Genomic DNA, 11,561 nt, shown 5'->3' on the forward strand with positions numbered 1-11,561 from the left:
TTTGCAAGAAGAGTCTGAGGTTTTGTGAATGTAGCTTGAAAATTGGGGGTTTGTGTTCACAGTTTAGAGAAAATGAGAGAAGCTTTCGAGAAATGTGTCTTAGGAATCGAGAAAAACTGTAATGTGGCCTGATGCAGTGAATCTGGTTTTGGTTTGTGGGTCTTTATTTTGTGCAGTTTGATATTTATTCACTTTAGTGAACATGCTCTGAATGCAGAGATGCATTAGAAGTCAAATATATCGTTTTGTTGCTCTCCATTTTGTGCAGTTTGATATTTTTTTATTCACTTCCGTACATGCAGTTGTCATGGTAACTCCTCAGTTTCATTCATGTGCTTTGAAATGCACTTTGCTCAATAAAGAGCTAAATGAGTTTTTAAAGGCTTAAAAAAAACAAAAATCTTGGTTTGAATTCTATAAAAGTGGGTCACGACTTAATGACCATGGGACAATGTGGAGCCCAGAGTGAGACTAGTTGAGAACCGCTGGTGTACAGCATCTATGTAATGGAAAGAATTACTTTTAATTTAAGAACACAAAAAGAGGTATTTATTGATGATTGGCAAAATGGATTACATACGTCTCTGCCATAAAACCGGACTTCAGGTAATCTCAGACTGGATTATCAGAATATTTTTTATGTATTTACTTTTTTCTTTTTTTCTCTCGATTTCTGGACTGGAGGTGTTTACCAGTCCCCTTATGTACGCTTTTACTTTCCCCTTGATACTTTTGTACAGATTTATAGGTCTTCATGTTGATTGTTTGACTGTTTGTTTGTTTACATGTAAAATCAAAACCAATAAAAAGTAAATGACAAAGAAAAAAAAGAAACTTTGTGTTTATGTCTTGATGTTCTGGTCTGACCTGGTCTGATCCACCTCACCTAAACAGTCCCACCTTGATGTTTAAACACTCACATCCTGTCTCCAGGCTGAAACATGGTCCTTCATGGGCGGAGCTGTGACGGCTCTCAGCTTGCAGGAAGTGAAAGTGAAAGTGAAAGTGTTGTGAGACATTCAAGGGAATTCATTTCAAATTGTTTTATTGTTTCAACAAATTTTAAAGGGTTTTAAAACAGGAAGTGGTTTCTTTGACTATGAATCACTGATGATCAATGAGTTCAGGGTGATCTTTGATGCTTTAGTTAAATCACATGTTGACTAGAGCAGTGTAAAAGAGAGTAAGGACAGCATTGGTCCAATGGCAGCGCCTCCTGGTGGAGGAATATGGGAACTGACATCTCTGCATTGTTGGTGAATGAGCAGTGTGGTATTTTCAATAATTTAAGGACATTTATAGATCACCCACGTTAATAGCATCATTGAGGATCCTTTGCAGATAAACATTAACACATAGGCCAGTAAAAAAAACAACAACAACAAAAACAGTTTTCTACATGAATGTTTCAATCTACATTTTGTAATAAACAAATTATAAGTATAATTTGATATGACCAAGACACCTAAAAACAAAAACACGGCCGTTTTCATCAATTTACAAGCAAGTGGGCAACACACATACATTGGAGTGAATGGGTTTTCTGGGCGCTTTTGCAAAACCCATATCCTGCCACTAGGGGCGCAAAACCCTTAAACCCTTAAACCCTTAAACCCTTAAACCCTTAAACCCTTAAACCCTTAAACCCTTTACCACAGGAGTCAATGGAGGTGTCGTTACTCTCTTATTCCAGTGCTCTAATGTTGACGTGATCGGAACTCTCTCTGATGTCACTTCCTGTTTCTGTAACTCATGCTGTCTCATATAATACTGTAATATTATTGTAATAACATAAGCTGGAAGACACATAAAGACATAAACACCTTCAGTCTGGACACACGTTTTATTTTGACACAGTGCTGCTGTCACTTCCTGTGTAAAAGACCCAGATGTTACAGCTGCTGCTCAGCAACGACATCATACTCGTCAGCCAATCTTCTCCGGGCTTGGCTGGTTGTGGCCGTCGCCCCGGCGACGCAGACGGACAGGTCGCCTTCTGCAGACAGAGCAGTGAAAGGTTCGGTGCTCTCAGATCATTAAAGGGATAGTTCAACATTTTGGCAAATTGGCCCATTGCCATAATTGCTATAGTCATAGCAGTAGGTTCGTTACCTTTAATTGTAGGTGTAAGCTATTTTTAGTACAGCGGAGCGCAGCAGCTGGCTGCTCAGAGCTACGCTATGGAGGCTAACGGAATTTCTTGGTTTCCCTCATTAAACTCATCAAATTCAACATCCCAAAACTCCACAGCGCTTTTGTAGACAAGTTGTGAGCTGCACAACCACCACGCTATGAGATAATGACGGAACGATACGAAACGGAGCCGTTTTCGAGGTAAATTCATACAAAACCGCTGATGCGCGTTGCGTTCAGGGACAGTTTTTCAGCAAGCAGTCTCCGTATTTACCCTGTATTTACCTCGAAAACGGCTCCGTTTCGTATCGTTCCGTCATTATCTCATAGCGTGGTGGTTGTGCAGGTCACAACTTGTCTACAAAAGCGCTGTGGAGTTTTGGGATGTTGAATTTGATGAGTTTAATGAGGGAAACCAAGAAATTCCCTTAGCCTCCATAGCGTAGCTCTGAGCAGCCAGCTGCTGCGCTCCGCCGTACTAAAAATGGTTCCAGGGTGCCATTCCGAAGGGCCGCCACTCCGAACGTTTACTTTAATTTGTCGGAATGCCGACCCTTAATTATTTATGGGAAAAGGGTGCCATTACGAACCTGAAAGAAAGGGTGCCATTCCGAACCTGAAAAAATCTTGAATGGTTTACAGCATGGAGTAAACAAGCCTAATTGTGGTGGTAGCGTAGTGGTCAGAGCATCTGCTTTTGACGCGGTGGATCAGGGTTCGACTCCCGGGGGAGATACATATTAACTGCGATTTTATTGGCCTCTACCTAACCTTTTTACTAAACTTAACCAACTCCTTTCTACATTGCCTAAACCTAACCAAAGCACAGAGCAAGGACATTTATTTTCAGCAGGAGTGCCGCGGCTGCATCAGACCATGGATGTAATGCATCAGACTCGCACCTGGGTGAAACTTTGGAGGGGGAGGGGCCGGTCGGGCGCTGTCCCCGCTGCGCGTCGTGTCAAGCCGGGCAGGAAGTCAAACCACGAGAGAATCCGGTCAATTTTCAAAATAAAACACATTCGGAACGGCGGCCCCTCGGGAAGTTCGAAATGACGGACCTTCGGGAATTTTCGGACTGGCAGACCGTCGGAATGGCGGTCCTTCGGAATGGCGGTCGCCCCCCACTAAAAATAGCTTACACCGACAATTAAAGGTAATGAACCTACTGCTATGACTATAGCAATTATGGCAATGGGCCAATTTGCCAAAATGTTGAACTATCCCTTTAACAGATAGCTACTAATCTGTCCGTTTGTTCAGAATGAATCTTTATTTAAAAACAAAGCTTCGTCTTCCAGCTTTAGGTTTTATCTCATGTTGAAGCCACGCCCGTCAGATCACCTGTGTGCAGTCAGAGATATAGAAACGTTCTATATCTGGTGATACGTCAGCGGGGCCGCCATATTGTGCAGGACCAGAGCATCAGCTGAGACAGTTAGTGAGTTGAGTGCCCAGTGAACCAGTAAAATGCCTCCTGTGCTGCTTCTGGTTGCTCCCACAGGAGGGCAGTAGAGAATTTGCAGCTTGGGATCACGTCTGTGTTTTTTCCTTTTTATTTTTCATAGCCTATAATGTTCATTTATATGCGGATCGAGAGTGAGCGAGTGAGCGAGCGAGAGAGAAACAGCAGATGCGCATCAGATGCAGGTTGACCGGCAAAAACTGAAACGAGACGGTTAAAGAGAGGAAAAACACAGAATATACAATAAGAGACTTTGTCCAATCGGATCGGATGGTGGCTCAGGTTTAGTGATGAGGAAACTGTCACTGTCAGCAGCTGCTCCAAACAGTCACTAACTTTATTTTGAAGGGGCAGGTTAGATGTTGATTTTGTTAACAGGGACTTTGTTGCACTATTAAGCATATGGGCGATTCCACCAAAAGAGTGCCATTTCTGTCCCCAGCATATTAAATGTATAAAAACATGTAATGATATAATATAAATTGCATTTAATTAATAAACAAAGCACCATACACATGAATCACTGTAGAAATTAAAGATATATCATTTTTAATTACTATAAAAAGGCTTTCAAAGCACTGAAACAGCCTTTGTTGCATGTCCCCAGAGCCAAACGCTATAGTTTACCACAATGCATTATGAATAAAATCCTTCTAAAATCTCATTTTTTTGCATATTAGTGTGACTTTATATTATATCTACACTTATATAACATTTTTTAAATTAAAACCTAATTATATTTTGGTTAAAATTCACATTTTAGTCCCGTCCCCAGGTTTTCACTCAGTGCTGTTACCCAAACACATTCCACCAGTGACATGTTCTGCTGGAAGTGACATCGTTTAGGTCTTCTGAAAGTCATGGGAAGACCAACATTAAAATCTGTAATTTATTTTTCCTGAAATTGAATGATATTGTAGCAATGTCAGGGTCCGTCACTCTTAAAACTCATTCCTGTTACCTAAATTATCTCTAGACAGTGTTTTTTGATATCAAAAGTAAAATATTCAGTTAAATCCTAAGAATGTGCTCTGTGTGCTCAGGCTATTAGTATAGATGCTATTTGGCTAGATTTCACACAATTGCTGATTTTATGCTAAAAACTCATTGCTGTTACCCTCATTGCTGTTACTTTTTCTTCAAAAATGCAATGATAAAAGCAGCAATAAATGAAATAAAGTAGCTGATTGACCAGTACTCATTTTGAATGAGTAAATGTGTATATTAAAAAATTCTATACTGAAATGGAATGAAAAATGAAGTTTAATTTTTAAGAGTTACAATGAGCAAATGGCACTCTTTTGGCGGAATGACCCATATATCTCTTGGCTGCCGTCTTATCGTTCATTCGACCCCCTCCTTCCCCCGCTGCGTCTTGAAATTCCCTCTTTGTCCGAAGCGGGAGATGACAGAAAGAGTCTGAGAACTACTTAATTGAAGCTACATTGTTGCGAGTTGGCTCCGCTGTGCACACTGTTTCGGCTGCTTCTAGGATAGGCTAATGTAGTTAATTTGGTGCTGGAGACCAAATTTGTACTTGACGTCCCCAGTGTAAATGACGCCTGTGAGTAGATTTAATCAGAAACTGGGGTTACAACCATGGTTACAGCGTTTAGAACAGGGGTCTCAAACTCCCGGCCCGCGTCTTGACGTAAAAAATAAGGCTGTCAAAGTTAGCGTGTTACAGTTTTTCTCGATTGCTAAGACACATTTCTCGAAAGCTTCTCTCATTTTCTCTAAACTGTGAACACAAACCACAATTTTCAAGCTACATTCACAAAACCTCAGACTCTTCTTGCAAAACCAAACTTCAAAGTTCAATCTGTGCCCAAAACTGAACTCTGTTGTCAAATCATGCCCCGAGTCAATCAAAATTAAAAACAGTACTGAGCAGCCACTAAACACTACATAGAAAAATAGAAAACACAACGCTCAGCACATGAAGCTGTAGAAATAAATGTTTACTGTTGTTAGGCTAAATGTATGTTGCAAAACAAAAAACCTGTGCATTTACACTGTAGCACTTCTCTCCTCCCCTTTCTTTCACCCTCCTCCCTCCCTCCCTCCCTCCCCACATCCATTTCATCCCCTTTTCCTTCCTTCTTCTTTTTTCTTCCCAGTTCATCCCTCCATCCCTCCTTCCCTCATCCTTTCTTCCTTCACCCGGTCGTCTCTCATCTTCTCCTCTTGCAAAACAAAAAACCTGTGCATTTAGCACTTGTACATAGTACAGTAAAAAAAAGTACAAAAACCAGAAATCTTGTGCATTTACACGTAGTACTTGTACAGTACAAAAACAAACAGAAATCTTGTGCATTTAGCACTTGTATACAGTAGGCCTGTGTAAAAATAAAGTACAAAAATATAGAAATGAGAAGTGCATAACTCAGCCACAGCATCATTTCTCTGCACTGGGTCAGGCCACAGGACTTCATCCTGAACTGGCTTACAGTATATGTGCCCTCACATCATTGGACACAAGTGTGATCAATTTTGAGTTGTTGTGTTCAACCGGTGAAACTTGTGCTTTAGTTGTGTTTGACTTTTGCCACCTGTGCTCAGCATTATGCAACACAGGTGCATCACAATGAAAATGTGTTGGTGAGATGTGTCTAAACAGGTGAAAAGTGCTGATGGTTTTGCCAAAAGAGACTGATTCAATCAGTTGGTTCAGGCAACTGAGCATTTGGTTCAGACAACAGGGTTTAGTGTTTTAGCAATTGAGAAAAACTGTAATGCAAAATGCTTTTAATGGCACTTTTTTTTTTTTTTTTTTACGTGCGATTAATGCGCTAACCTCGGGCCGCTCCGTAGTTTGAGGAAACAGAGAAGCTGCTTCTCTCCAGACGTGGCCACACAGGTCGGCAGCAGGGGCTGTCTCTCCAGGTCGGTGTATTGTGTGTCTGTGTCTGAGTGTGTGTGAGTTACTACGGTTACTGCGGGGGAGGGGGGGGGGGCACCGTTTTATAATGTTACAGAAAACCTGCATGTTTTTTCTTCTCATGTCCTACTACAAAAGCAAAAGTACGAACAAATGTGAAACAAAGATGTATATCAATTACAGGAGTCAATCAATGGAATAATCTAGAATTAGAAATCAAACTGTGCAACACACTTAATAGATTCAAAAAGTTATTTAAAAATAATATTATTAATAAATATAAAACTGATTTATAAATACCAATGTGCTTATAAACTGCTGTATGTAGAATATGTGTTTTTTTGTTTGTTGTTGTTGCTCTGAAAAAAAAATGTTTTAAATTGAGTGAACGAAAAACGTTAATTTAAGAAGGGTAGGCAAAATAAGCTGATGCTTCAGCCTACACCTTTTCGGTCAAAGTAAATTGATTTGCTTGTTGTGTTTTTTGTTCTGATTTATTTTGTTTTGTATTTATACCTTTATATTTGTCTACTGTATTTGTTTTTATGAGACCGAAATAAACATACTAAACTAAAAAAAAAAAAAAAACTAGAGAGCTTGTTCTTGTCACCAAACGAGGCTGCTCTCTCTCTCTGACAGATGATTTTTAAACGTCCAGATCTGGATGTTTCTTATGTTTTCCATTCAAATTGATGGTATTTCAGTATTTCAAGCAAAAACGAAAAAGATGCAATCAGGAAATTATGAGATTAATAGCGATTAAAAATTTGAATCGTTTGACCGCCCTGATTATCGTACAATATTTGAAAATAAACCCCGTTTTCAGAAATATTTGTGATTTTTATACTCGTCTCGAACACTGAAGTGGCCCCCCACTGAGATGACAGTGCCAGCAGTGGCCCCCAGCTCATTTGAGTCTGAGACCCCTGGTTTAGAACGTCAGTCCTTTAGAACTTCAGTCCTGCACAACATGGCGGCCAGCAGACACATGGCGGCGCTGTTCGGCAGTATGGAACGGCGGCATCTACGGTCAGTGTATCTTTTGGTCATTGGATTTTCTTTCGATTAATGGGAATTAAAAATCAAAAATTACTGGTTTATTCTATTTTCGTTTTGAAATACAAAAAATGAAATTGAAACACAAAGTGTTCTTGTTTTTGAGTGTCAAAGAACAATTAACTAAATTTTAAAAACAGTTTGATTTTCATGTTCTATGTCACATAACAAAAAATAAAATCAGCAGTCAACAGAAACAAATAAACAGACCAAAAACACATCTTTTTTTAATATTTTGACACCAAATGTTGTCATTTTCAAGGCAAGAGCACCAATGAGCGCTACGGTACCTGTGTGTCTGTGGTTCTGTAGGCCAAAATCTACTCGGATATGATTTCAGACAGTAAAACAAGGCCTGACATCTACAGAAATCAGTACGCATATCAGATTAAAGTGGGGGCAGAAAGGAGATTTTAAGATGAAAATGGCAGAAGCTTCAGTCCCCAACGTACGTCACAGGTGGCAAAAGTTATAACCAAAATATGGACCTGCTATATCTCCCTTTTCCCTTCTTCTACTCTGTATGTTGTGAGCATGTGCGTGTGAAGACTTTGTCCCCCGACAGGTCTGTTGTCCTGTCCCAAGGCATTAAATTATAGAATACTGTTTCAAATATTTGTGGAAAAAAAATAGCTATGTAATATTTGAGTTGGGGGCGGGGGTCCTAAGACTATCTCGTTCCAACCTCGTTCCAACTCCGGCCCAGGCAAGACTATCAACTGGCCTGATAGACCAGTCCGAATCCGGCCCACAGCTTTGCCTTGTAAATGACAACTTCCAGGTTCCAGTGTCAGTGAATATGAAAAGAAAGTTTGTTTTTTTGTTTCTGTTGTCTAGTGATTTTATTTTTGTTATATGAAATAGAACATGAAAATCAAACTGTTTTTAAATTTTAGTTAATTGTTCTTTGATACTCAAAAAGAAGAACGCTTTGTGTTTCAATTTTATTTTGTGTATTTCAAAATGAAAATCCAATAAACCAATCATATTTTGTTTTTTAATTCTCATTCATCAAAAGAAAATCCAATGACCAAAAGATACACTGACCATCTACGTTTCTATATCTATGTGTGCAGCGTTTACCTGCGGCTCTGTGCCGATACACCGTCACCATGAGGACGGTGGAGACGACGTAGGGGCAGAACACCACCAGGTGGCGGAGCAGCTGCAGCAGGACGTGGACGGTGTCCGAGGCCGGGGGCGGAGCCTGGTTGGTGGGCGTCGCCGTGGTGATAGATTTACCTGCAGAGGAACAGACACATATGGTTTTATTTGTCTATAAGGAGTTGACATATAAATAGTAGCCTTTACAGAGAACAGTATACAAAGAGAACAGAAAAAAACATGTGCCAAGGGGAAATCTATCAATGGTTCTCAAATTTTTACCACTTTTTTAAAAATAATTTTTTATTTCATCATTATAGCCTATTTTAGAAATTTTACCATTTTTTCTAGGTTTAAAAAAAAATCTGCTTTTAAATGTTTTTATTGGCAACCAGAGAGTCAGAAATAATAAATCACAATCAAATTAGTCATAATTACCAATACATTTTTCAATTTTTATAAATTAAAAAGTGAGAGAAGAGGAAAACAAAACAAACTAAACAACCATGAAACAAACACAAACAAAAACACAATAAATGATGTGTTGCATATCTAATAAACACATAAATTAGTGAAGAAGAAAGAAAAAAAAAACTTTTAAAAACCTTTTTTTATTTTTTTAACTTTTTTTTCAGAATTTTTTACTTTTTTCTAGAAATGTTTAAACATTTTTGGAGTTTTCTAGAAATTTCTCTACAATTTTCCAAAAATTCACACCATTGGCCCCAATTTGAACGTAGCCTACAATCGTAAATTGACTAAAAAAGTAGCCTAACGTTCTTCAGTCTCAGAACAAATATTTGTGTATTTCTGGTGTTTACTTAAAAAATTGTCCAATTGTGTCCATGGTCCGGTGTGTCAATTTATGTTTTCATTTATTTATTTATTGAGTTGGGACAATGCACATTCATCAACATTGGTGCATTAAGCATCAGTGTAAATGCGCCAAGGTAGGAATCTAGACAATACACACAGAAGACTTACATTCATACATTAGACAACTGTAGAAAAGTTTGAGAACCACTGGTCTACATTATACAAAAAGGTTGTAGGCTACATATTACAGAAGTCTAAAGTATTACTGTAACAGCCTTTTCATTTGTCGATTTGGTAATTAGCTTGAAGTAAAGTTCCATTTCTTTTCGAAAAATAACAAAACAATGGGGTTTTCTTTTATGAATATAACATTTTGCCAGAAATAAACACAAATGTATTAAAAAATAAAATTTTCCTTCTCTCTCAGAGTAATCATGGAAATCAAAAACAATATTTTCTAGCACGGCTCGGCTCGATACGGCTCGGCTCGGTTTGGTTGTGTTTCCATTACAACTGAGTATCACTAGTGCCGCCGTGACGTCATTTACACGGCGCCGAGCAACGCTCTAAACTCTGTAAATATATAACTTTAGCAACATTTGAAACATTTTCAGGCGAGAAAGTAGTCGTTTAGATCCCCAACGTGTTGAAAATCTGACTAAATACCAGCTGTTTACTATTTTGTTCTGACGAAGTGGGCGTTACTAAAGCTAGCCGTAGTGAGCAACGCAATTCCGGTTATTTTCACAAAATAAAATACCCGTTGCCTTTTATCATAACGAAAGCCATTACGATAGAATTGGTGCTTTTACTTTGTAAACAGGAAGTGAACCTACCCTCGCTGTAGCTAGCTTTAAACCGCCGTTTTGACTGCTCTCGTCCCGTTAACGGCATTTAACCGTTCAATATGCCTTACCGGAGAGTCTACCAGCTCTGAGATCGGCCTGGTTCATTGTAAAACATTTATTTATTGATGTAAATGTGGTGTTTTCTGTGCGTACAGACCCCAAGGCGGTGCGACCGTAGGCTGACCGGCGGAGCACGTCAGGAGCCGGGCTGCTGCCTCTGTGATGAACCGGTCGCTGCTCGGACCTGGAGCTTCACTTCTCCGAAAAACATCGGGGCAAACTTCTAAACAGCCGTTGTTTGGATAAACTAACCGCACATGGGGATCTAAACAGTTACTTTCTCGCATGAAAAGATATTAAAACTTAATAAAGTCACGTAGGTAATAACAGGCTTCAGCAGGAACATTTCTGTTGTCGGTCGTCGCGCGGTTATGACGCTTCCAGTGACGACACTCATCGGCCAATCAGTGGAAGGCAGTCGGCTGACGTCACGTTTTAGTAACGCTTCGGCTGCTTGGAACCAGGGCTGAGGTGATACCAAAAGTACCTGGTTGCAGGTACTACGTGCTAGTGGAAACACGCAAATAGCGCGCCGAGCCGAGCCGAGTCGAGTCGAGCCGTGCTAGTGGAAATGCGCCATAAGATCTAAGGTGAGAAAATCAATGATGAACCTCCTGACCTGTGACAGTGATCCAGCTGGGTGGAGACCCTCCATGGCCTGTGATGTCACAGCTGTAGAGGCCTTCATCAGACTTGGTAACATGGTGGATGGTCATGTGACGTGTAGGCTCAGTCCTGATGAGGGAGCCATCTTTATAGAAAGCAGCTGGGGGGTTGGAGGGAGGGGTCTCCTTTGATTGACAGCTCAGAGTGACTTCATGTCCCTCCATCACAGGGAGGACAGGACTCTGCAGGATCACTGGTCCACCTCAACACAGAGACAAAGTACAGCAGTTGATCCATTTCCATAGCCTCGTAAACCTGCCTCTCCCGGAAATGCATTTCATTTCATTTCATTTCATTTCACAGGGAGGGTCTGGCCCATAGACTGTAAAGAGAATGGACGTAGCACTGTGACGTCACCCATTGGTTTGGAGGAGTCTGTTTTGTGCCTCTACTACGGGGATTTGAACTGCGCCTTGTTGGATTTTAGGTGGAGTCTACTTTCCATATTTGGAGCGGTGCGACGGTTAGCCGGCTGAGAACTCATCCACTGAACTCGGAGCAACCAATTAACGGCCGGTAAACTGTCTGTGAA

General features: G+C 40.1%; 2 protein-coding genes across 2 annotated transcripts in view; one reads left to right on the forward strand and one right to left on the reverse strand.

Moving 5' to 3' along the window:
• The window catches only part of LOC146968284 (junctional adhesion molecule-like), a 30,011-nt gene extending 29,073 nt beyond the window's left edge, over positions 1-938 (forward strand). The window contains exon 4 of the mRNA XM_085760484.1: positions 934-938. Within this exon, the coding sequence (XP_085616610.1) occupies positions 934-938 (5 nt within the window). The remainder of the gene's footprint in view (positions 1-933) is intronic.
• Positions 939-1,693: 755 nt separating this feature from the next.
• On the reverse strand, positions 1,694-11,555 carry LOC146968285 (sialoadhesin-like). The gene is made up of 3 exons (XM_085760200.1): positions 10,983-11,555; positions 8,619-8,777; positions 1,694-1,996 (listed from the first exon to the last, which is right to left on the reverse strand). Exons 1-3 carry the CDS (start codon positions 11,191-11,193, stop codon positions 1,893-1,895), a joined length of 474 nt encoding a protein of 157 aa, XP_085616326.1. The 5' UTR covers positions 11,194-11,555; the 3' UTR covers positions 1,694-1,892.
• Between the last annotated feature and the right edge of the window lie 6 nt (positions 11,556-11,561).

This window comes from Trachurus japonicus, chromosome 18 (genome assembly GCF_045865225.1).
Source record: "Trachurus japonicus isolate A0001 chromosome 18, Traja_1.0".
In the NCBI taxonomy this organism is placed as follows: domain Eukaryota; kingdom Metazoa; phylum Chordata; class Actinopteri; order Carangiformes; family Carangidae; genus Trachurus; species Trachurus japonicus.

Excerpts from the sequence above, each read along its gene's own strand:
- LOC146968285 (XM_085760200.1), bottom strand. The coding sequence starts at position 11,193 with ATGGAGGGACATGAAGTCACTCTGAGCTGTCAATCAAAGGAGACCCCT. Across the intron at positions 8,778-10,982 it reads CAGCTGGATCACTGTCACAG|GTAAATCTATCACCACGGCG; the intron begins GTCAGGAGGTTC and ends GTTCCTCTGCAG. Across the intron at positions 1,997-8,618 it reads GTATCGGCACAGAGCCGCAG|AAGGCGACCTGTCCGTCTGC; the intron begins GTAAACGCTGCA and ends CTCTGTCTGCAG.